This window comes from Henckelia pumila, chromosome 3 (genome assembly GCF_033568475.1).
Source record: "Henckelia pumila isolate YLH828 chromosome 3, ASM3356847v2, whole genome shotgun sequence".
Taxonomy (NCBI): domain Eukaryota; kingdom Viridiplantae; phylum Streptophyta; class Magnoliopsida; order Lamiales; family Gesneriaceae; genus Henckelia; species Henckelia pumila.
The window spans coordinates 150,793,143-150,820,062 of record NC_133122.1 but is presented as its reverse complement, the minus strand read 5'-3'; the positions used below and the strand labels follow the sequence as shown (position 1 = coordinate 150,820,062).

Below are 26,920 nucleotides of genomic sequence, written 5' to 3'. Positions count from 1 at the left end.
ATTATAAAAACATATTTTGGTACCATAAAATAAAATATAAATACTTCCACCCTGCAAAAGAATTGACTCGCAAAACCTCAGCAGAACACGTGCATTTCTTGAAATAAAAAATATATTTTCCCCCTTTTTCAAATAATAATAATAGTATAAAAATAAAACTGTAGAATGTGCGAGTGTGGGCAATTGAGAGAGAAAGTTCAGAGTATAGTCCCCAGTGTACGTAGGCGGATGAGAATTGCTTCACGAGGCAAAATATCTCCTACTTTTTTTTTTTTTTTTTTTTTTTTTGTGTCGTGACTCGTGATTCATTTTAGGGATCATTTATAACCCCACCTTCACTTTGAAGTTGAAATAGAATGACCCATTTTGCGGTTTCTTGAGTATATTCTGTATTCAGCTCAATTTCATTGGGTTGGATTCTTGGAGATTTGCGAGGAAAGGTACAGTCTTGAAATTATGTAGGCCAATTAACTTGTTGAAACTGTTTATTTAGTCGTCATTTTGCTTTTTATGTGCCTCGATGAAATTAGCGTTGTAGTGCATTTTTATTGCGATTTGATTTGAGCAATTTTGAGTTTTTTTTTTCCCAATTGTTTTGGTTGAGTTTTGTGGGGTTCACTCCCCACATTTCTCTCGAGTTCCTTTTGCTTAAAATTCGACTTTGTAGGTTCTGGGAAAATGCGAATCTCTGAGTGTTGAATAGGGGTTATGTACTTATGTTCTTTTGTAAAAAAAAAACATTTTTTTCCTTTTTTGAAGATTTCAAGATTTTGGTAACTAGTAATTAGTATTTGTTTTGTTCTTTCTTTCTTTATTTTATTTTCTTTTTTTGAACTTTCGTTTTGTTCTTTCTTTCGTTTAAGATTATGCATGTTTGCTGGTGCAAAAGATAGCCGTTTGCTGTTGCAGTAGAATGGCTTTACGTGGCAAAATATTGGCTTTTTTCCCTACCTTTATGTCGTGATTCTATTGAGGTTATTAGAAGAGTTTGTGCCCCGGCACGCTAATCGAGGTTTTTTTCTTTCAACTTTATGTAGTGATTCTACTGAGAAATGCGGATATCTGAAATTTCCGAATTATGCTCCCCACGTTTTATATATACTTTTCTCGTTGATGTCATATTTTATTGAATCTTACTGTCGACATTTTACTTTACTAGACTCTGAATAATCCTAACTCTTGAAAAATGGTGAACCGGGAGTTGTTTCATGGGAGCAACAAATCGAGTTCGGTAACTCTGAGCTTTCGAATACCCTATTATACTCACTGGGGCCAGCATCTTCTGGTTTGTGGCTCTGAACCTGTGCTTGGCTCGTGGAGCGTGAAGAAAGGTCTTTTGTTAAGCCCTTCTCACCAAGGGGATGAGCTTATATGGTCTGGCTGTCTCTCTGTTTCGGCCAAGTTTGCTTGCGAGTACAGATATTATGTGGTGGATGATGAGAGGAACGTTTTGAGATGGGAGGCTGGAAAGAAAAGAAAACTGCTCTTGCCGAATGGCATTCAGAATGGGGAGTTGGTAGAGCTTCATGATCTTTGGCAGGTGCTTCTTTCCCCTTCTGTTGGTTTTTTTCATTTCGCAACATGCAACAGAATTTATACTTTTGCTCGCTTGTGTTTCTTGTGCATGCATTCCTGCAATCCTGCTTGATCTATTTTGGCTATTTATTTCACTCTCTTACAGTCTTACTACACATGATTGCCTAGTATTCTTTTGATTTCTCTGCTCTTTTGATCTAATGAGCTGTGGTGAAATTGAATAGCTGATTATCGGATTTGTCATTGGCTGCAAATTTTTCTGATTCCTAATCAGAAGCTGGTATTTTTGTTGGACAATAAGAGCAGACTGGTTCTGATGATCTCCCTTTGAGAAGTGCATTTAAAGATGTCATATTTAGAAGAAGTTGGAATCCAGAAGCTGAGAGACCCCATGGGGAAATTGAGAAACTGTCGACTGGGGAAGGTGATTTTCCTGATAATGATCAAATATATGTTTTTAAACACCTTCACGTGACATCTGGAGGCTTATTTGCAAATGAATGTGATTCACAGATGTAGTTATCGTGCAATTCAGAATTTGCTGCCCGAAAATTGAGAAAGACACAGAGGTATGATCTCTTATGCCAACAGGCTCAGCAATTCATCAGAAGTAATGTGTTTTCTTTCAAGATTGACTCACTAATGTTTCTTTATAAATTTTTGTAGATTTACGTGATCGGTAGTTCTTTAAAGCTGGGGAAATGGAAGATTCAAGATGGACTTAAACTCAGTTATGCCGGTGAATCAGTTTGGCAAGCTGAGTCACTAATGCATAAGGATGACTTTCCTGTACAATATCCTTTAGGCTTAGGTGCTTTTCTGTTGGCATGATGACTCACATGCCGTGAAAAGATTGGATTTTGTGTGTCTGTATCTTTCTTCTTCCTTAACGATTTTTTACATACAGATATTGTAAATATGGCAAAGCTAGAAACTTTGGTTTAGAAATTGGCTCAAACAGGGAGCTCTTTGTCGACTTCTCAACTAGTCAACCAAAGTACATTGTCTTATCCGATGGCTTTATGCGAGTAAGACATTTTAAGATATTAATTTCTATATATTCAATTATTTCTCACTTTCTTGATATTTAGATGTTGGTTTGTGCCGTCAGGAAATGCCTTGGAGAGGTGCTGGTGTTGCCATCCCTATGTTCTCTGTCAGATCCGAGGCTGATTTGGGAGTTGGAGAGTTTCTCGATTTGAAACTACTAGTAGACTGGGCGGTTGAATCGGGCTTTCACTTGGTTCAGCTGCTACCTATCAATGATACGTCTGTACACGGAATGTGGTGGGACTCATATCCTTACAGGTAAATGAATAACAATATTCAATTGGATTAACATAATTATTTCAAATTTTGTTCACTGAAAAGCAAGAAAATTTGTGAAAGAATGCGTTCAATTTTTATTCGGATTATATAGACATGATGGTAAGTACAGTAATGGAAAAAGAATGGCTATACAGGCTTACCTGTTGATAATAAGCTCACTTTCATGTGACATGCAGCTCTCTATCAGTATTTGCTTTGCATCCTTTATATCTGAGAGTCCAGGCTCTCACCGAAAATATTTCTGCAGATGTCAAGGTTTGGTTTTCTGCCCTTGTTGATTGTGTAAATGACTTGCATTAAGGTCGATATTCTTACACTATCTGTCTCTCTTTACAGCATGAGATTCAGCAGGCCAGGGAACAGCTTGATGGGAAGGTATTTACTTTCTATGCAATGAAATATTTTCTGCTCTCTTTCTTGTTGAAAACTCTGCTTGATGCGCAGAAAATGTATCTGTATTCTTTCACATCTCTCTGCACAGATATCGATATCAATCACTGTTTAAAATGTGAATTTTCTAATTGTTGCATTTTCTTTTTGGCAGCATGTGGACTACGAGGCTACAATGGCTGCAAAGCTTTCTATTGCCAAGAAAATATATTCTCAAGATAGAGATATCACATTTAGTTCAACTGCATACCGGAACTTCTTTTCTGAAAACCAGGTCACATTATCTTGGAATTCGAATAATTTTTTTAGTTTATAGTGTTGGAATTCAAGACCTCTTAGATGTCCCTGGTGACATATTTGTTTTTATCTCAGGATTGGTTAAAACCGTATGCAGCCTTCTGTTTTCTACGAGACTTCTTTGAAACATCAGATCATAGCCAGTGGGGTCGTTTTTCTCTTTTTTCGAAGGATAAGGTGACTGGATAATTGAATTTGTTTTCTCCGCACTCTCGTTCCTGAGCTATTAAAAAAATAGGCTAAGAAACTTCATCCCAAATTCTAAACTTGTCCTTGCTCTGGCATCCTTCATTATCAATCACATCTGTATGTTTTCAGCTCGAGAAACTTATTCAGAAAGACAGCTTGTGCTATGATATAATCTCTTTCCATTACTATATCCAGTTTCATTTACATAAGCAAGTAAGTTATGAGTTTTAGCTTCTGACAGTTTCCCTTTGATTGGTATTTCTTAGTAAAACTTGAAACACTTTTTAATCATGTTTACTTTCGCTAAAGAGCAGTTGTCTGAATCTTCGGAGTATGCGAGAAAGAAAGGAGTTGTCTTAAAAGGAGACCTCCCTATAGGAGTTGACCGGAATAGTGTGGATACATGGGTGTATCCAAATCTTTTTCGTATGAACACCTCAACAGGTGCTCCTCCCGATTATTTTGATAAAAACGGGCAAAACTGGGGTTTCCCTACTTATAACTGGGAAGAAATGTCCAAGGACAATTATGCATGGTGGCGTGCTCGTTTAACACAGGTTCCTGATCAAACTATTTTGTTACTTTGCCTCGTTTCTTTGGTTTCTCTTTTTAAAGTTACTATGTCCTTCATTGATGTGATATCATTTTCAAGTAGCAAGCTGCGTTGTGTTTTGACAGATGTCGAAGTACTTTACGGCATACAGGATTGACCATATATTAGGATTTTTTAGAATCTGGGAGCTTCCGGATCATGCAATGACTGGCCTCTGTGGAAAATTCCGACCATCTATTGCATTGAGCCAGGTAGGCGCCTTGATTGCCTTGTTCTTTGTTTCAGGTTTATTAAGGGTTGAAGTGCGTTTGGGTGAAGGAGCTTTTAAAAAATATGCATAGTTTTTGAAATAATCAATTGGATTTTCATTTAAAAACATTTTAAAAAAACATTAAATCAAGAATTTAGAAAATGTGGTTTATATAACTTCTGTTTAAAAATTAAATTTATATTTTTGCCTCTCATTCCAAGTATAAAATTTTTTCCCTTTAAAGAAAAAACGCTTATAAATTGCTATTTAAGTGGAGCCATTCTGAATTTACTCGCTCAAGAACTTCTGTTCGTATGCACCATTTGTGATTTGCTACCTTTTCTCAGGAAGAACTTGAACAGGAAGGGATATGGGACTTCAATCGTTTAAGCCAACCGTATATTAGGCAAAAATTGTTACAGGTGCCTAGTTTATCATTACCACTTCTTTCATTTTGGGTTTCCTTGCCTCAGTGTGCGCCGACTCAAGGAAGTACATGACGTAGAGGCAGATGAAAAACTCTACTGTGGTTCTCTATTACTTTCTTGGATGAATAATTGAGATACAAAAAAGTTGTATGGATATACAATTATCTGCTAATTTCAGGAAACAAATGAGAGAAAATAACAGAATATCCGTATTTCCTAAATTATTTACATATTCCAAATTATCAATGCTCAGTTAATATTTCAGGACAAGTTTGGAGCTTCCTGGGCTATGATAGCTTCCAACTTTCTGGATGAATATCAGAAAGATCATTACGAGGTAATATATATTGTTAAAGAAATGTAAGATATTTGTTAATTTCTGATGTTATGTGACCCTTCTCGGATAAAATAAACAATATTTATAGCTATGCTTATAAAGTCAAACTAATATATGTGGCATTCATATAGGAAATGCCATAATTTCTTAGCTAAGGAAAGTATAAATATGTGTGTGTGTGTGTGTGTGCACGTCCTATGTAGTTAGATGTTCAATATGAAAATTATCTTTTGATGTTCCATGTATTGGCATATACAGTGTATATCTAGTTTTTTATTAGCCAACCAAGCTGTTTTGTGGTATAAAATATCAATATTTTGATTCTTCAACTTTTACTCTACAAACTTTTTCGGTCAGCCAAAAAGTTGAAATTATGGAGACTGATGAATTTAGCATGATATTGAACTATTTTAGTTACCTGCAAATTAAAGGTTAGTCTTTGCTCTTGACAGATAATTTTCAGCATCTTTATGGAAATGCTTGTTTCTTATGGCTGGAATTAGTAATTGTTCTTGTATTAAGTTACAGGCTCAAACAAGTATTCAAAGCAAGAAACAAAAAATTTAAATTGGGGAAATCTGAGTTTTTTGTCTGTCAACTTATTAAAGTTTTTAATCTGTGATCAATGTAGTTCAAAGAAGAATGCAATACTGAAAAGAAAGTTGCATCTAAGCTGCAGTCTTGGTTGGAAAACTCCATGTTGTTGGAGAGCGAGGAGAAACTGCGACGCAGCCTCTTTGATCTTCTGCAGGCAAGTGTAAACACACTATATATATATATATATTATACACAGTAATGATCACCTGCACCCTAGGGTGCACGATTTTTCGTGTTCGACCACTAAAACCCGGTACCGGGTTTTAGTTTTTTTTTTTTTCACTAAAACCCGGTTTTAGTGGTTGCACACGAAAAATCCTGCACCCCTAGGGTGCAGGTGATCAAAATTATATATATATATATATAGAGAGAGAGTTTTGCTATGCTGCCCACCAACCGTGCCAACCTCTGTGCCCATCATGTGCAATAGTTGAGTGTTTTATACATGGTAGGCATAGAGGTTGACACTGTTGGTGGGCACTACCGGGTTTTAGTTGTTTTTTTTAAAAAAAAATCGTATCACTAAAACCCACTATCAAGTTTTAGTTGTCGGGGATGAGTTGGACATCATTGGTTGGGCAGCTGAAAATTTCTATATGTATATATATTATACACACACACATACATATTAGTTTTGTAATCCATGGTGATGACAAAATAATTTAATTAGTTCCAAGACATCTGAGACCTTATTTACTTCTAATCTCAGATACTCCGAATTTACTTTTACACGATATTCAGAAAGTTAAGATTACTATTGTATTTGTCGCCCTATAACATTTTTTTCTAGTTCATGTTTATTTTTCTCCTTGATAGAATATTGTCCTCATTAGAGATCCAGAAGATTCAAAAAAGTTTTACCCACGCTTCAACCTTGAGGACACATCTAGCTTCAGTGATTTAGATGAGCACAGGTACCCTCTATGTCATATTATTCCAGCAACGCATGAACTCCTTTTTGTTGTGAAATTGAACGATGTATTGTGGTGATGGGGTATGAGTAACCCTATTAAATATCACCATTCTTTCATCATCAATCTTTTATCTGATTTGGATTTTGCTTCACATTTGACCATTTCTTACGGCCATCTAATTATGCAGCAAAAATGTAATGAGAAGACTATATTATGATTATTATTTCCATCGCCAAGAAACTCTCTGGCGTCAGAATGCACTTAAGACGTTGCCTGTTCTCTTGATCTCATCAGCAATGTTGGCTTGTGGAGAAGACCTTGGGATGGTCCCTTCTTGTGTTCAGCCGGTAAATTTTATATAAACTTCTCCATAGAAATTCATACTTCAAATCTGTCACCTTTTTCTCGTATTTAAGTCATGTTACATTAAATTCTAAAGTGAAAATTGTGTTTGGACAACTTTGATCTAGGTGATGCAAGAACTTGGTTTAATTGGATTACGCATTCAACGTATGCCCGCTGAATCTGGTCTCGAGTTTGGTATTCCTTCTCAGTACAGTTATATGACGGTAATGGTGGTTTGATATTTTTTTGACGTAATCCAATAAAATAGTTTAGCGAATTCTTTTGAGTTTGAGTATTTCCTGAATTGTTATGCTATGTTATAAAATTTCTGTAACCTGGTCAGCACCTAGATTTTGGAAAACAGCCCTTTTCAAATCATTTTTCTTTGTTCCTCGATAACAAGTTGTCTGGCGTGAATGCTATTTGTTGTATTTATACTCATATCCAGGGAGAGGAATCTTGTAGTAGCTGGTGGCAGAGCCACAAGTCTCTTTCTATGAGCAAGAAATTAAATCTTGAACATTTACCGCAAAATTTTTTAGGGAAGATGGCGACTCACCAGCCAGTTCACCATTTGGTTTACTCGACTGGTTTAATGAGCATACATGTTTAGATTTTTGTATTTTTAGTCATTTCTCTAGCTTATTCCTTATTTCCTTGGTCAATGGGCGAGAATGTGTGAGATCTTGGAAGACCAGAATTTTCCCAGGACTACTCGAGCATGTCAAGCAGGCATTGACAGTTGGCAGATGTTTGATTTGTTATTTACGGGGCAGTTGGTCTTGGTCGTTCTATTTTGTATTTTTTTTAAGTGTCTTAAGCCAAGTTTGGAAGCATAAATTTGTTATTTCTTAATCTTTATTCTGTTCTCTCATATGCTCTATTGTAAGTTTAGGTTTTTTTAATCACAAAAGAGGCAGTAAAATATTATACCTACCACGATACAAATTTGTGTCATTCTCTTTCATTGCCCTGATTAGTAATTTTTGGAGTCTGTCAGGTATGTGCTCCATCGTGTCACGACTGTTCCACTATGCGTGCTTGGTGGGAAGAAGATCAAGAAAGACGAGTCAGATATTTCAAGACCTTTGTAGGCACTGACTCGGTGCCGCCCGATGAATGCACTCCTGAGGTCGCACGTTTCATATTGAGGCAGCATGTTGAAGCGCCATCAATGTGGTCAATTTTCCCACTTCAGGTATATTAATCAATCTACAGTTTATTTCATGTGTGCATTTCTAAATATGATATTTCAAAGAAACAAATGACACATCTGCTAAGCATGCTGGCACATTACCTTGCGAGTAATGGATTTGCTGGGTACATGTCCTAAAATCAATGTTTTCTTAAACCGAGAACACAGTTTTCTTTCAAAGTTTCACTTTATCTGATTACTATGCATGCTTTTCATTAAAGTGATTTTGAGTTGGCAGTGATGGATAGCAACAATTGACCCATTGTAAAAGATGCCCTTTGGGCTTTTATCCATGGTAAAAGATTTGAATGGCATGTTTACCGTCAATTGCTTTCTGGGTTGAGTGTCAATCGTTCGATCCTATAGCTTGCTTGAATTTTGGCGATAGAGATGTCATACTTATAATTATGTTATAAGTATTTTTTTCAAACCGCCTGGCATTCTTTGATTCTTCACAAACTAATATTAGTATAAAACTCTTGCAGGATTTGCTAGCACTGAAAGAAGAATACATGACACGGCCAGCCGTAGAGGAAACAATAAACGACCCTTCGAACCCAAAACACTACTGGAGATACCGTATGTTTCATTCTCTCACCATGTCTCCCCCTGTTTTTCCTTTTCTCGCAGAAAGCGACTCACGTTATTATCGTGTTGTTTCATTTTTTTTCAGGAGTTCACGTTACATTAGAATCCTTGCTGAAGGATAAAGAACATATAACCACCATAAAAAATCTTGTCCAAGCGAGCGGAAGATCGTGCCCTCCTTTGGACGACGACGAATCACAGCCGGACAAATCATCGACACATCTAGATACATTGCAGAAGACTGCAGAAACTCGGAAAGAAGAAATCCAGTTTGATAATCCAGTGAATGTATGATGGAAGCTCGATCACCGAAAGTAGCGACAGAGTTCCATGAACGAAGTACTAGATGACTGAATTTGCTGTTAATTGATCGCCCTTTGTGTTACTTTAGAATTTTTAAAATATTCAAGCTAATAAAAACATGTTCCTCTGTTAAATTTGCAGATGCATGTAGTTCCGATAATTTTCCTTGTTCAGAGTATCTGTCATCTCCCATGTAATATGAGATGTCTGATGCAGCAGAATTCGAAATAACCACAATATTTGTCCACGGCCAAAAGTTCGATTAAACCAAGCCATCTTAAATATATATTTCAATATAACTAACTAAGCTATCATTCAAATACTAATCTTCCATTTGATTAAATTATTATTCAAATACTTCCCCTTACATTCGATTAATTTATACAAGTATTGCAGGATGTAATAGGAGAACAGCTACTCTGGCAAGCAAATTTAGCTAAAGAGTAACGCTATGATCTGCTTGGAAAAAATAATGTAAAATCTAACTACTCGGCTGCATGCATAATGGGCCTATACCTAAGTAATTAGTACTGAGGCTGTCAATATTCTGCCGATTTCAAACGACACAAACGCATCGAGGCAAGCGTACCGGACTTGCGCGGTGGTGAGCCGCCTGTAATCCCACCGGCTGAGCGTCACATCCTTGGGCTTCTCCATGTCTTTCCCCAGCACCACATTCGCCAAAGACTTCAACCCCGCCTGCCGCAATTCCGTTCTATCGTACACATATGCCGCCAACTCCCTCAAGTCCACGAACTTTGCATGGTTCCCCAATCCGTAGTCCCTCTCTAATTTTTTCAAGTCCTCCTTCACTCCCACTCCCACAAAAGTGATGAAGGGATTCGCGATGAACCGCGCGAGGGAGTGTGGAATGTATCCAGAGTAGAGCATTTGATAGATTAAGCAGCGACGGCCCACGCAAATTTGAAGCACTGCGACAGGGTACCGTCCCCCGCTAGTGAAACTGGGACGCCACTCAACGTCGAGGCCGGCGATGAGGTGGAGGAGACGACAGTGAATGAATTGCGTATGCCGTAGCCACAGGCTTACGGTAGTCGGATCATCGGTGACGGTAGTGTGGATGCTCTCATCGTAGAATTCGACGTTGCAAGAATTTGTCATGCTTACGGTTTGTAGCATATATCGGCCGGAGATCAACAATTTTGCTGTTGTAATAATGTGTGAAATATATATATCGATCAAGGTGACCTGTGTAAATATTATAGAGTGAATTAAATATGAATTCCAATAGGAAACTAAATAGTTTTGGGAAAATAAGGTTGAAATATAGACTTCTACAAGGATATTATCTCTTCTGCCATATCTTTTTTTTTTTTAAATGTTTGTTTATATATATGGAACACAAAGAGATAAACGTATACCAAAATTTAAGTTTAGTGCGTAAAAAACTTTAAAAGATCGGGTTTAAATAATTTGTATTGAAAGTTATTATATATATATTATCTTTTTTTTTTTTGACGTGGAAACCCGTAGCCACTACCTTTCGATGCGCTCTGTGTAAACCTCCGGACTAACGCAATAACCTGCAAACTACGCTAGTCAGGTAAATCACACTAGGCAAGCTCTGTGTGACAGGGGGAATCGAACTCTTGACCTATGACCAAAAGTTCACCTACTCCACCAACTTGGACACCTCCTTAGGGGCATATATATATATTATCTTCAGTGTTATAAAAAGCGGTGCCTAGGACCGCCTAGATGCTAGGCGGTTGTCCACCGCCCCAATTTTTAGACAGTTGAAATTTTTGAAAGTTATTATATTAATTAACCATCTAGACCGCCTAATCGCCGTTTAGGCGCCTCAAAATCCGCCTAGACGGCCGCCTACATTAACATATATATAACTTTATTATTTTAATTTTTTAAAAAAAGATTATTTGAGATATTTGTCCATCAATATGTAGCAGATGAAGACAAGAAATATGTCATGTATTTCAATCTTGAATTCGATAAATAAGAATTATTGGAGAAATATTAAGATGAACAAGAATAATTAGATATTTAGACTAAAAAACATCACTTAAGCAGATGAATTCAATAAAGACGAATTATTGAAAAAATATTAAGATAAATCAGACTAGAATAATCAGATATTTAGCGTAAAAAAAAAAATCGCCTAGGCGGCTGCCTAAGCGTCTAGGCACTAGGCGGTGGGTGACCTCCCGCCTACCGCCTAACGCTTTTTAGAACATTGATTATCTTAAATTTCAATTTTTAGATCATAATTAGAAGATTATATAATAAAAAAATTATAATTTTATACAAAGTATTGTATGGGAGTGTTCGTAAAAAAAATTATGTTTTGAAATAATTAGATATATAAATCACGATGGAGTTGAGAAAAATTAGAAATTGACAATGTTTGAAAATAAAAGTGAAAAACTGAAAATTAGACTTGATTTGTACTTTATAAATAATTACTGATTGTGATATTAACTTTTCAGTAGGTTTAATTTTAGAGAATCAAAATCACTATCAGTTGGATGTAATTTAATTAACTTATGTAGAAAGCTATCACAAAATTTGTTACTAAAAAAACTGTATAGATTTTTTTATGTCAAAATAACTTTTTTTAACGAATACAACGCCCTCGCAATATTATTAATATTCATGGGCATCTCCAGTCATGAACCCAAAAAATGAGTTCATTTTTGTCACATCTACTATCACATCAAAAGTTTAAAACATACTACTTTTTAAATTTTTCATCTTCAATCATAACCCAAAAAACACAACTTTTGAGAGTCTCACTGTCCAATCACACATTCATTAATTCATTTTAATTCACTAGTTTTATTTATCAATTACATATTTAACTAAATATATATTTATATTTATCATTTTATTTATTTAATTAATTAATCAATCATATACATTAATTTTTAAACGATTTAAAAAAAAATTAAAAATTTATAAAAAAATAATGAAACCGTGACGTCCCGTATTTTTAAACATTTACAAGAATTAAGATGCGGAAAAGTGTGGAAAAAATTTTCAAATACAACAGTGCAGAGCATCACGCTCGCAAGTTCAACAACTCGTGAATGAAACTAAAATCTATGTAAATAACACTTAAAAATTCTCATGACTCTAACGTGCATAAAAGATTTGAAACAAATGATGCAACCCTACAGTCAACGACCGGTTCTTATATGGACACGCCAAAACTACCACTACTAAGCAAACCTGAACCAAAAATAAAATCTTGGGAAGGTAGACGAAACATGAGTTTCAATAAAATATGCTAAGTACGGAAAAATACTTCATAAAACATTTGTGAAACCCAAACATAAATTATCTTAATGAAATAAACAACATAAAGGATAAAAACTTATAATTTTTAAAACTCATCGTCGCAAGATCGTTATTGAAAATACTTAAATCTAATTTTTTCTTTAACATTGACTTTTAAAAGTCGTGCATCAAAATAATGTAACAACAAAATATTAGTAAACATATGCAAAACTTCTCGCTTTAAAATGTCATAGCTTCGAAATCAGTCGTGTTATGCAATGTCTTCGCCTCTTGGACTCTTCAGTCTGTTCACCAAAGCTTTTAATTTATTTGCATCTCAAATGTAACTGCATCAATCAAGTATACTGAGTCTAAAAACTCAAGAAGAATATACAAGCATAAATCGTATATGAAACATAAAACTTAATGCAATAGCATAACATAAACATATCGTGAAAACATGTATTTATGGGTGATGAGATACATGCATTTGTGGCAGCCGTCGTTATGAGCACGTATTTTGGAAAGATCATCCCCGTAGTTCATCCTAGAGTGTCAGTTCCACATTCTCATGAGCATGTATTTGAAAAGATCATCCCTGGAGCTCATCTCAAGGTGCTCGTCCTCTCATTCTTGTGAGCACGTATTTTGGAAAGGCCCTTTCAGAGCTCATCCCGAAGTCCGTTCCCGTATTGCCACCACAAAATCACATACAACATCAAAATATTTTCATGCATCATCACATCATAACTTCGTCATACTTCCTCATCATAACATCGTCGTCATAAGCATTTTCTTCATAAATTCTCTATAACTTTATCATACCAATAATAAAACATTTGCACCATAAAACTTCTTATCGTTCATGAAACATACTTGAAAATATCTTAAAATCATCATGTCATCATAAACCTTGAAAATAACTTGAAACTTATCATGACATGCTCTTAAAAATTCTTTCATGCTTGAAAATCATGTGTGCTAATTAAATATAAATGAGAACATCATATTTACATTCATAAAATTCATGCTTTCATAATAAACACAACTTTTATGAGAATATACTAGCATATAATGCATTACATAACTAAACCGGTCCACGTGAGTCGTTCTTTCTGTTCTTGACATTAAAACTCGAAACTTTGTGCATATGACATCTTAAAATACTTAAAAACATCTTAAAATATCATAAACATGAATTTAGGATTTAAAAACGGTGTATCAAAGTCTCCGGGGCAAAAACTGCCCATGCAGAGGCGCCAAAATAATGGCGCCCCTGCGCAACAACCAAAAAGAGGCGCCCCTGCGCGACCCTAGTGCAGGGGCGCTACAAAAACAGAGCCCCTGCATTGCCTGTGCACATAGGCAGCGGCGCGCAGGGTGCGAATTTCGTTTTCTTCGCTCTTTTTCTATCTTTTTCGATCTTTTTTTAATGCTACTTACTCATTGAAATTTATGATCAAACACATGAAAACTTCAAAATCTAGAAAAAAAAGATTCATACAAAAATATCATCTTCAAAAGGATTTACATATAAACTTTTCATTTAAAATACACAAACCAAAATTCTCAGATTCACACATCTTTTTTATCAAATCTAAAAAATCTTTAGACTAAACATTCACTTGTTGGAAACTTGATTTTTCACATGAAAAATCTTCAAAACTTGAAAGGATTCATTCAAAAACACCTCAACTTCAAAAGCTTTTAAACTAAACATACATACCAAAAATACTCATATTCAAAGTCTTTCTCAGAAATCTTCAACATCTTTCTCAAAAATCTTTAACCAAAACATCAAGAACGATTCACGTTTCATTGTTCTACATCATGCTCATCAAAAACTCATAGAATCAATGCAATATACATAATTTACACATCAACATACATCTTTTTCATATCAAAATACATATATTCTTGATTGGTGGTTTCAAAAGCATTTAAAACTTGTCTTTCTTCTTGGTAGGGATCAGTAATCGGTACTCAGGAACTCGATCTAGCCTTTCCACAAACGGATCGTTGAATAATTTTCCTCCATAGTTGCAACTTTTGAAGATTTGGGGAGAGGGAAACGGGGGTTGGCGGCTAGGGGGAGAGGGTTTTCTCCGTCACTGTACGCCAACTCCAGTTTTTATAAACTAATGGGCTGGACTGGCCCGAAAAAATTCCAAATTTTAAACGTTCTCCCTCAAATATATTAAAACTTGGCTACCAGGACCAACTTTAAATAATTGGAACCAAAAACACTTTTAACTTAAAAACTTAAATAACATTTATCACTTTAAATCAGAAATTGCATAATGGTCATTTATCTCTTTAAAATTCTTAAACCTCGTTCGTAGGCTAGTCTTGATTCTTTCGTTACCGAGTTTAAACTCATACCTAAAACATATTAAAAGTAACTTGCAACCATTAAACATCAGACAATTTATATAACATTAAAATTATTTTACACAACATTTAAACATATATTTTTAACACTTTAAAACTCAACTTTGAACTAAAATCTCATGTAGTATTCACAGCACTGAATCTTTTAAACACAACTTTTAAATCATTAAAACATCACATAAAATCATTTAATTAAAAATAATTTTCAAATCATAAATAAATAAAATAAAAATAACTTAAATTAATTTAAAATTCATTTAATACTCGTAAATGCATATATGAATTTTTCGAGTATTACAAAAACAAAAAAAAATTGAAAACTACTGCAATTAAAAAGACATGCTACTAAAAGTAGCAGAATGAACATATAGTATTCTACCTAAATTTAAGGAGAAGAGCAAGGAAAAAAAAAATTAAACATGAAGATGCTGGCACTCACGCGCGTGGTGCTCAAATGCCAGCAGCACCGTGTATTTGAGGGAGAATGTTCCCACCCTCCCCTCACTTTTACACTCTCAACCAATAATAAACACTAGTGTATTTGCACACACATATGTCGTGTATGCCAAAAAAATTGTTTTTTTAAAAAAAAAAAATTAATTTCGGAAAAAATATAATAAATTTATAAAAATAGAAAATGAATGTTTTTTTGGGTTAAAATATTAACTATAAGGAGTATTTAAAACATAATAGATTATATTAGATAATTTTCACTCTTTTTTTAAAATAATTTAAAAATTCAAAATTAATGTATCATATTAAGAGACTATGTAGTTTTTCTAGGAGTTTTTTTCTTAATAAATAGGCATAGATATTTTAGATTTTTGAGCCATGTTTGTATTTTGACCGTTGAAGTCACTGCTACCAATGACAGTGGGTTCATTTTTTGAACCACACATTTTAACCCCTAACCGAATATGCTCTTATAAAAATTGATCGATAAAAAAAAAAGTTAGCAATACTCTATTCCAGTGCGTATGGTATATATGGGTATAGTTTTGAGATGGGTTACCCGAATCATCAGAAATCCGACCCATAAAAATTATCTCACACACACAGAGCTTGGTGAAAGAGAGAAGACCACACAGACAATAATGGCGGCGGCCATAGTAGATCATCAATTACGCAGCAATACCCACAAAACCTACGACGTTCACTTCTTCGGCGATTCGATCCACACCACCGTCACCCACGACCCCGACATCGTAACCCAGTGGATCTCCGACCTAGGATCCGGCCACCGCATCGTCGGGCTGGACGTGGAGTGGCGACCCGTCTTCAAGCGCAACGCGCGTCACCCAGCCGCCACCCTCCAGCTCTGCGTCGCGCGCCGCTGCCTGATCTTCCAACTCATTCACGCCCCGACCGTTCCATCCTCGCTGGTGGGTTTCTTGTCCAACTCCGAGTATACATTCGTGGGGGTGGGGATAAAATCTGATCTGAAAAAGATTGGAAAAGATTATGATGGGTTGGGGCTGGACGCCAAAACAGTGGATTTGAGGAGTTTGGCGGCGGAGGTGTATGAGAGGAAGGAATTGAAGAATTCCGGGGTGAAGGGGTTGACGAAAGTGGTGCTGGAGAAGGAAGTGCAGAAGCCGAGGGGAGTGACGATGAGCAGATGGGATAAGCGGTGGCTGAAGCCCGATCAAGTGCAGTATGCTTGTTTGGATGCATTTGTGTGCTATGAGATGGGCAGGATTCTGAATGCTTTTGGCTCAACAAACTCATGAGGTACAGAATCTGGATTTCATTTCACTTTAATCTAATCGCAGCTTCTTCTTCTTGAGGAGAAATACCCCCAAGAAGGCGATTCTGAACTGATCAATTACTGTTTCTTTCTGGGTTTTACTCTGTAATGCAATGATGAATCTTTGTTGGAAATCTCGGTTCCTGCATTTTTCTTGGAAAAAGAATATATATATTCTAAGCTAGGGATGCATTTGATTTATAATATTATTACAAGACCTGATTATTTTTTATAAGGGAAAGGCTCTAGAGCTATTTGATTTATAAAGCTTCTACATATGTTGTGGGAGATGAATAAAGTTAGGTTTAAAATCTCTCATTTAGCCCCAAAATATCCACATTTACACCTCTGTGTTAACCATTTCATTTGTTTTCGATAAATAGGTCTATATATTGCATATAGAGGTGTCAAAATGGTCTATACTAATGGGGTTGGCCGTCCGCTATATAAAATAGGTGAGTTGAGTTGACATTTTCCTAACCCGCATAAAAGATGGGTCGCTCCGTCGAATTGTGGGTTGGGATGTGTTGCGGGTTGGTCCGTCAAAACCTATCAAATTATACGTAGGTCCGTTGCGTTGGTTCACTCCGTCCCGTCTAATGGTGAGTTGCAACGGGTTGTGGATTGACCCGTCCCACTAGCTCGTTTTGATATCTCTAACCGCATATTAAATTCTCCTCCGCAAATTTTATCCACCGGTGTGTTTCACTCAAATCATGATCAATGTATTTTCGGCTTTATATCAAAAAATAATTTTACAATTTGACATAAGAGTTTTTTTATAGATCAATTTGACATAGAATTCTCACTCAAGCATTCAGGTTTATTTTCTGTAAGACAAGATCAAGATCCGACACGATTCTTTGTCCTTTTCATTTTATTTATAATTGGAATCTAAAAAATGGTTCCTTTATTCTTAAATTTTGTATGTGTATGCCTTATTTTATAAATTGATTTAAATTAAAATTATAATAAGAAATGAAAAGGGATTGGTTTGGACTTGGTTGGTTTAACCAGTTTATCCAGTGTTTGGTTGGATTGAGTTAATTTAATTTTTTTCAATTCTTACATCTCTTTTTGATTTTTGATAAACGTTGATACTTAGCTATTGTTTTTTAAATTTTTGATAAAATAATTATCAATACAACAAACGTAATTTAAAGTGATGTATAAATCGATTAATCAAGAAATCAAAATTCAAACATCAATGTGACCGTTACTGTACTTCTATGGCTAGCGTAAATTAAAAATTAGGACCCAAAGATTAAAAAACATGGGCCAACATGCAAGCCCAATATATTAGAGGATAACTCGATAAATTTACGGGGGTGAGATGGAAATTGGATCCAAGCCTAGTTCAGATAGGCCCGTCAGGCTTACTCGCGTCTTCTTGCCATGCAATTTGCAAAGTGACTCGAATCTTAATACAAAAGGATGAACCACAAACAAGTTTTTTTTTTTTTTTAATAATAATAATTCACCAATTTAGATTCATAAAAAATAGATGCTTGAAAAATAAATTAGAGTAAGCTTTTTAAAAAAATAGAGTATTGCTAATTTTTCTGAAGGATATCAATTTTATTGATTGATTTTATAATAATATCACTCACATTAATCTATATATATATATATATATATATATATATATAAACAAAAAAGTTACATAAATAAAAATAAAACAAATTTTTCCGCCCAAAAAATATTTTCGAAAATAGTAAAGATATCATAAAATTTAAAAATACAAATAATATATTATTTAATTTAAAATTATAGATAGAGATAATATTGAATATTAAAAAAATAATAAAATATTATAAATGATAAAATATTTGATATAAAAATTTTAAAATATAAATAAAATTACAATTTAATCTTAAAAAATTAAAATATATTTTATCGTGATCAAACAAAATTTAATTTTTTTCTTTTAGCGTTTATTGTTTTGTTTTGCCCGATACAAAAAAATTTGAACACCAAATTTTACAACATAAAAAATTCATTACAGAAATTTCATATATCAAAATATCATTATAAATTAAATACAAAATATCACGATAAAATAGCAAAATCACGAGATATTATTATTGTAAATATCATTGTACATGATATTTGTTATACATTTAGCATTTTTATATATAAAAACATAAAACTCAACTACAAATAGTTAAACTATAATTTTGAAAATATAAATAAAAATCTGATTGAATTAAAAACAAAAATCAAAATAGTCTTTTTACAAAATTTAATTTTTTGCTTTTTTATAAAAATACGATAGAATTTTTTTCAAAAAAAATATTTTTCATTATTAAACAAAATTTAATTTTTTTCCTTAATAAGTATATATATATATATATATATATATATATATATAAATAAAAACAGAAAAGTATACTAAAAAAAGAAAAATGAACTTTTCCCGCCTAAATTTCATTCCAAAAATAGTAAATGCATAAAAAAACACAAATAAAGATAATATTGAATTTAAATTCACAGATAAAGATAGATTCAAAAAAAAAATTATATTATCAGTAAGTGATAGAAATTTTTATCTAAATATTTTAAAACACATGTAAAAATACGATTAAATTTATAAAAATTTAAAATAATTTTTTTATGATGAAAAAATAGTTTTTATTTAAAAAATATATAAAAATATGGGTTGAATTTAAACAAAAATTAAAATAATATTCTCATGATGAAAAAATTATAGTTTTTGGTTAATAGGATTAATTGTTTTGCATATATACATATATGTGTCACATATTTAAAAAATGATATTATGCATAATAAACTTATTGAATCTAAAAATTTTAAAATATAGATAAAAATCTATATCTACATATCTATATATATATATAAACAAAAAGTCTCATAAATAAAAATAAAACAACTTTTCTCGCCCAAAAGACATTTCCAAAAATACTAAAGATATCATAAAATTAAAAAATACAAATAATATATTATTTAATTCAAAATTATAGATATAGATAATATTGAATATTCAAAAAATAAGATGATATTATAAACGATAAAATATTTGATCTAAAATTTTAAAATATAAATAAAAATACTATTTAATTTTTTCTTTTATCTTTGGTTATTTTGCCTGATACAAAAAAATTTGTACATCAAATTTTACAATCAAAAAAATAAATACAAGAGTTTAATATATCAAAATATCTTGATAAATTAAATACAAAATATCGCGATAAAATATCAAAATATCAGAAAATTATTGTTCTAGATATCATTGTACATGATATTTGTTATACTTTTAGCATTTTTATATATAAAAATATAAAACTCAGCTACAAATAGTTAAACTAAAGTTTTGAAAATATAAATAAAAAATATAATTGAATTAAAAACAAAAATCAAAATAATATTTTTACAACATTTATTTACTTTTTACTTTTTTATAAATATAAGATAGAGTTTTTTTTTTAAAAAAAATATTTTTCATTATGAAACAAAATTTAATTTAAAGGCGTTTTGTATCTTTTATATATATATATATAACAGTAAATAAATATTTTAAAAATTAATAATATTATTGGTGATATGATATTTAATTCAGAAATTTTAAATATACATAAAAATAAGATTGTAAAAAATTTAAATAGTCTTTTTCATCAAGTAAAATTTAACATTTACTTTTAATAGGATGATTGGTTTCTCTATATGCATGTATATATATACGCAACAAATATTCAAAAAACGATGATGTTACGAACGATATATTATTTAATATAAAATTTTAGAATTTAGATAAAAATACGATTGAAGATATATATATATATATATATATATATATATATATATATATATATATATAAAAGCAGAAAAATGTAATAAGAATAGAAACATGAAAATTTTCCGTTCAAAAATGTTTTCGGAAAATAATAAACAATTATCATTAAATTTAAAAATACAATAATATGCTATCGAATTTAAATTATAAATAGATATAACATTAAATATTCAACAAAAGAAAATATATATATATATATATATATATATATATATATATATATATATATATATTTCAACCAAAAAATAATTTCTGAAAATAGTGAAGATATTATTATCATCAAATTTAAAAATTCAAATAAGATATTATTGAATTCAAAAATATAGATAGAGATAACATAGGATATTCAAGAAAATATAATATATGATTTAAGTGATATAATTGTTGATCTAAAATTTTTTAAAATATAGATTAATATAAAATTTAATTTAATTTTTTTTTTCATAATCATACTTATAGTTGTTTTTGTTTATTTAATTTTATATACTTTATATATTAATTTTGTTAATATAAAAAACATTTTATACTAATTTTGCAGAGTTTAATGTAACTTATTAAAATTTTTAAAATTTAAAAATATTCTATTTTGTTTTTGTATAGAATACATATATTGCATGCATCAAATTTATAATTTTTCGATAAATAAATTACTTAAGAAATAATAAAATTTTAAATATACAAAGGTAATATGAAGAAGTAAGATATTAAAATAAGACATTTTTTAAAAAAATATGGGTGTAACAAATTTTTTTTATAAAAACATATTAAAGGATGTCAAATAGTTTATCTCAATGACACAACTATTTAAAACTGTTTTCTAATAGTTTTTCGAAGAAGTTAATTAAACTTATAAACTCCGTCAAATACTCGTCCAACCATAATAAATTTAAATTGATTCCAATACTCTAATGATTTGAAATCCGTTGTGATCATCTCAATTGCAGTGTAATAAGTATCAGATAAATTTTATTTTATTTTTAAAAAGTTATCTAAACAATGAAAACACATTTATATTGATAAATTTAAATCATTTAATCTAATTCAACCTTAATCTATTTTTATTTTAATTATTTATTCAAACAATCATATTTATTAATTTTGCCAAAAATTACATAAAAATAGCACTATGTGCATCGCACAGTTGGAATACTAGTATATATATAACAATCAACAAATATTCAAAATAATAATAATAATATTAGAGATATTCTATTTAATCCATAAATTTTAAATATACATAAAAATACGATTGTAAAAAATTTAAAGTAGTTTTTTTTATCAAATAAAATTTTACATTTATTTTTAATAGGATGATTAGTTTAATCTATATGCATATATAGATATACGCAACAAATATTAAAAAAAAAGTGATGTTATGAACGATATATTATTTAATATAAAAATTTTAGAATATAGATAAAAATACGATTGAAGTTAAACTAAATTTAAAATAAATTTTTTTGTGATTAAACAAAATTTAATTTTTACTTTTAATAAGGTGATTATTTTTGCTTTTACATACATACATACATATACTCAGTAGAGATTAAAAAACATAGTATTATGAGTGATATACTATTTAGTATAAAAATTTATATATATATAAGCATCAAAGTATACTAAAAATAGAAACATGACATTTTTTTGTTCAAAAATATTTTTGAAAAATAGTAAATAATTATCATTATTAAATAAATTTAAAATTATAATAATATGTGATCGAATTTAAAATATAACTAGATATAATATTGAACATTCAACAAAAGATAATAATAATAATATTATTATTATATATATATATATATATATATATATATATATATAAGTGGAAAAGACTGCTAAAATAGAAACTATAATATTTTTCAATCGAAAAATTATTTCCGAAAAGAGTGAAGGCATAATCATCAAATTTAAAAATTCAAATAAGATGTGATTGAATTCAAAATTATAGATAGAGATAATATAAGATATTCAAGAAAATATAATATTATGATTTCAGTGATATATTATTTGACTAAAATTTTTTAAAATATAGATAAATATAAGATTTAATTTTTAAATTATTTTTCATTATCATACTTATAATTTTTTTGTTTATTTAATATTATATACTTTATATATTAATTTTTGTTAATATAAAGAACATTTCATACTAATTGTACAGAGTTTAATGTAACTTATCTTATCAAAATATTATGTATCTATATTTTATTTTATATTTTATATTTTACTAATGTAACTTTAAAAATTTTAAAAATTATTTTAAAATTTTAAAAATTTCTATTTTGTTTTTGTATAGAATACAAATATTGCATGCATCAAATTTATAATTATTGGATAAATAAATCCCTTAGGAAATAACAAAATTTTTAATATAAAGATGATATGAAGAAGTAAAATATTAAAATATGACATTTATAAAAAAAAAATAGGGGTGGAATAACTTTTTTTTTAATAAAAAAACATCTTAAAAGATGTCAAATAGGCTTAAAACTGTTTTTTAAAAAGTTTTTCAAACAAATTTACAAAACTTTTAAACTCTGTCAAACACCCCTCCAACCAAAATGAATTTAAATTGATTCCAATATTCTCTAAGAATTTGAAATTCATTGTGATAACCTCAATTGTAGTATAATAAATATCAAGATGAATTTTTTTTAAATTATCTAAACAATAAAAATACATTATATTCGTAGATTTCAAATTATTTAATCCAATTTAATATTAATTTATTTGTATTTTAATTATTTATTCAAACACTCATATTTACTAATTTTGCCAATAATTACATAAAGAGAAAAAACTGCGCACAGTGGAATACTAATAATACTTAATAACGATACTTTGAAAAAATCATAAATTTATTGTTAGAAAGTAATAAATTTATAAGTCAGACGTTTTGTAAAATGAGGGCGTATGCATAATTTTCACAGGTAGTGGTGCGCAGATTCAGGTGAATAAGGTAGTACAACTACAAGGTAGTGTTTGAGCGAAGATTTTTCAGCTTTTCTTCCTTTTTAGCAAAAACCTAAAAAATGCTTTTTACAAACTATTCAAACAACATATTGAAAGATACGAAAGAGCTTCCATCTCCAACCCTCTTCTAAAAGCACTCTCCAAGTGATCCTCCAAGTGATCCTCCATATGGAGGATCACTGTTTATATAAGAATTTACATGAAGGATGACATTAATTACGAAAATGCCATCCTCCAAATTTTTTTATGTTTATGTTAATTTTTTTTATGGCCGTACAATATTTAATGTTTTGTATTGTTTGTAATTTTATTGTTTTGTGTTGTTTGTAATTTAATGACAATAAAAAAAATATTTATTTGGTCATTAAATTACAAACAACACAAAACAATAAAATTGCAAACAATACAAAACATTAAATATTGTACGGTCATAAAAAAAATTAAAATAAAAAAAAATCAAGTCCAATAAATTTTTAGTTTAATAATATAATACATAATTATTAATATATTACACGATTTTTAGTTGAATCAACTAATCAAAATAATTTGGTTGAAAGATATATTATATAATTATTAAATTATATATGTGTTGTAAAAGATAAAAAATTATTAAAAAGAAATATTTGGTAACATAGAGAGGATATGGGTTGGAGAAGGTTTTGGAAGACAGAGATCACAAATCTCTATTTTAGAAGATAGAAGATGACCAATATAGGTTGGAAATGGCCAAGAAGCATTTCTAGAAAAAACGGAAACACTCCTTGAAAGCCATTAAGAGCAACTTTGAAGCTAAGATTCGGATAGGAACATACATAGGTTTTTTGTCAATATGATTTGCTTGGGGTGTAAGAAATTTTGAAACAAAGAAATATAGATGTCTAATATTTACCATTCATCCTGAGTTGAGTGATACATGATGGAACAATAATTATGCTGTTTACCTATTGAAATTGCATCTATTTAATTTATTTACTCGTTCAAATAATTAAAAAATTGCTATCTTTTCAAACCGTCACCCAACCCAGAAAACACTACTGCCCAACAAAAACCCAGATGGACCGGGGAGCAACATCCCATAGGCCATAGTTATGGCCATTTATCAGAATTTCAAGAAAAGTAGACAGATTCTTGGAAAAACGAAGCTCATACCAGACAACGTGCAAGCAATAATAACAATTAAAAAGCATTCAGGGTATTGTGGAGAAGAAATTCACAAGAAAAAGATGGAAGACGATTACAGAAAACCCAGAAAGAAGAAACATATATATATCCAGTACTGATTCATGCAACGGAAACCAAGAACAAGATTCCACCCAAAAAGTAAAACAAAACAAAACAAAACACACACCATTATCATCAGATTAGCAAAATGGCCTTTGTCATCAGCGAGAAGCATTCATCATCCTGCCCATTTCGAAACACACGAACGCATCGATACAAGCATACTCCACTTGATCGTAAGTCAACTGCCGGTTATCCCATCTACTCATGGTCACCCACCGCGGCTTCTCCATCTCTTTGCCCAGCACAAGACTAGCCAAATCCTTAAGCCCCTTACTCTTCAACTCCCTTCTATCATACTCATACGCCGCCAAATCCCTCAAATCCACCGTATTCACATCGCTCCCAAGATCGTAATCTTGTTCCAGCTTGTCCAAGTCAGATTCGATGCCGACTCCCACGAAAGTGTAGTTAGGGTTCGAAAGAAACCTGGTGAGAGAAAAGGGGGTGGCGCCCTGGGAGTGGATTATCTGGTATATGAGACATCGGCGGCCCACGCATAGTTGAAGGGTGGCTGCTGGGTTTGGGGTGCGGCCGTAGGCGGGGCGCCACTCGATGTCGAGCCCCACGATTAGGTGGTGCAGGCGGCGGTGATGGATTGACTCCACGTCGGAGATCCATTCGGATACGACGGCGCAGTCGTTGGTGACAGTGGTGTAGATAGAGTCGCCGTAGAAATCGACGGTGTATTCGTCGGTTGTGGGTAATTCGACGTGGTAAATCATTGTTTCTGCACTTTGCGAGTGTGTGTGTGTGTTTTCTTCTGTTGTGGTGTGGGGGGTTTTATATTGCGCGACTTGGGCCTTACCATTGTATTTACTTTGCCAAATATTTTATTTCGGAAAATATATTTTTTGTCACTTGGGGGATATCGCTTTGATGCCAAAAATAAAAACTTTTGTAATGATTTACTTAATTGTAGAAAGAATTAATGTCATGTGTTATTATTGTAATTTAACATCCGTTTGAAGTTGGAGATAAAATAAATAATACGGAAATAAATTATATATTGTAATAAAAAATAAATAAAAAATGATAGTTAATATAAGATTTGATTTAATTGATAGATTATAGTTTGTTTGTTTGATTTGATTGATTATATATTATATGAAAATAGTAAATTACTATTTTATTTTTTTAATAATTAATAAAAATATGAATAATATTATTTATAAATGGTAATATAGTAATTTAAATTTAATGATTTGATTGATGTAAGATAAATAATTTATGATTTGATTGATGTAAGATAAATAATTGAAAGATGGATAAATAATATAAAAAAAAACGTGAGATAGATAAAATAATTTATATATAAATTAGTTATACATAACTTCAAACACACCCTAAAGATATTGATTTTTCATCTTATATTATCATCATCATCTCATCAACAAATTAGTCCATCAAATAATTAAAAGTCTCCTCCTGAGGCTCCTGTTTTGTAGTGACTTCGATTATTTTTATTTTTTGGTTTTTAAATTATATTATTCTTCTGTTCCGCTGTGGTAAATCATTGTTTTCCACTATCCACGATTTGCGTGTGCGTGTGGGTTTTATTCTGTTCTGCTGTGGCATTTAAATCGGGACGTGGGCGTTAGCAGGAGATTGAAATTCGTACTGGATTCATTTACTTGGGGAATGCAAAAGGCTTTTTGATCCACGTAATATTCAAAAGTTTCGAAACAGTCATTTTGATTAATTTCGACTTTAGATGTCTCCCATCACATCGGTGGATTAATTTCAATTGTTGAGACTTGAGATGTCTCCACATTTATTTTGATTTTTTTTAATTGTTGAGATATTTTATCAAAATTAGATAGAGTTACTGAAAAGTTAACATAAACAGACAAAAGAGATAAAAATATATATATGAGCTCAATCTCATTGATTTGAAAACTCAAATATATATATATAATAATTTAATATCATAATCAAAATAAACATTAATATGTAATTGTAAAGCTAGTTAATAAAAAAAATGTTTTACATCATTTCTTACTATAAATTATTTAAAAAATAAACAACATTATATATATAAAAAGCACCTTACTTGTAATTTTTATAAAAGTAAAGTCATTAATTATACTGTCACATGAAATATTTTTAAATAATTGTCAAATCATTTAATATATTTTGACTCATTGTAGTACCCAATAAAATTTTAATAATTTTAACTTGAAAAAGCTTATAAACCACAATTTTATA

The 26,920-nt window shown here is 31.1% G+C and overlaps 4 protein-coding genes across 5 annotated transcripts; 2 read left to right on the top strand and 2 right to left on the bottom strand.

Annotated features, from left to right (window-relative positions):
• Window positions 1-212: 212 nt before the first annotated feature.
• On the top strand, window positions 213-9,465 carry LOC140889876 (4-alpha-glucanotransferase DPE2). Of its 2 annotated transcripts, XM_073297615.1 has the most exons (24): window positions 213-440; window positions 864-1,012; window positions 1,160-1,540; window positions 1,843-1,960; window positions 2,050-2,105; window positions 2,203-2,333; window positions 2,441-2,564; window positions 2,648-2,844; window positions 3,042-3,120; window positions 3,202-3,240; window positions 3,410-3,529; window positions 3,628-3,729; window positions 3,871-3,954; window positions 4,056-4,298; window positions 4,420-4,545; window positions 4,892-4,966; window positions 5,238-5,309; window positions 5,941-6,060; window positions 6,723-6,820; window positions 7,008-7,167; window positions 7,291-7,389; window positions 8,166-8,363; window positions 8,846-8,939; window positions 9,034-9,465. In XM_073297615.1, exons 3-24 carry the CDS (start codon window positions 1,187-1,189, stop codon window positions 9,240-9,242), a joined length of 2,898 nt encoding a protein of 965 aa, XP_073153716.1. In that variant the 5' UTR covers window positions 213-440; window positions 864-1,012; window positions 1,160-1,186; the 3' UTR covers window positions 9,243-9,465. The 2 variants fall into 2 exon arrangements, with proteins under 2 accessions (XP_073153716.1, XP_073153715.1); XM_073297614.1 differs by lacking the exon at window positions 864-1,012 and having other exon boundaries at window positions 9,034-9,464.
• A 302-nt stretch (window positions 9,466-9,767) lies between these two features.
• LOC140889740 (3'-5' exonuclease-like) lies at window positions 9,768-10,373 on the bottom strand. The gene has a single exon (XM_073297461.1). It carries the CDS (start codon window positions 10,371-10,373, stop codon window positions 9,768-9,770), a length of 606 nt encoding a protein of 201 aa, XP_073153562.1.
• A 5,536-nt stretch (window positions 10,374-15,909) lies between these two features.
• On the top strand, window positions 15,910-16,824 carry LOC140892588 (3'-5' exonuclease-like). Its single transcript, XM_073301532.1, has one exon. It carries the CDS (start codon window positions 15,992-15,994, stop codon window positions 16,625-16,627), a length of 636 nt encoding a protein of 211 aa, XP_073157633.1. The 5' UTR covers window positions 15,910-15,991; the 3' UTR covers window positions 16,628-16,824.
• Window positions 16,825-24,624: 7,800 nt separating this feature from the next.
• Window positions 24,625-25,446, bottom strand: LOC140893162 (3'-5' exonuclease-like). The gene has a single exon (XM_073302227.1). It carries the CDS (start codon window positions 25,435-25,437, stop codon window positions 24,814-24,816), a length of 624 nt encoding a protein of 207 aa, XP_073158328.1. The 5' UTR covers window positions 25,438-25,446; the 3' UTR covers window positions 24,625-24,813.
• Window positions 25,447-26,920: the final 1,474 nt, after the last annotated feature.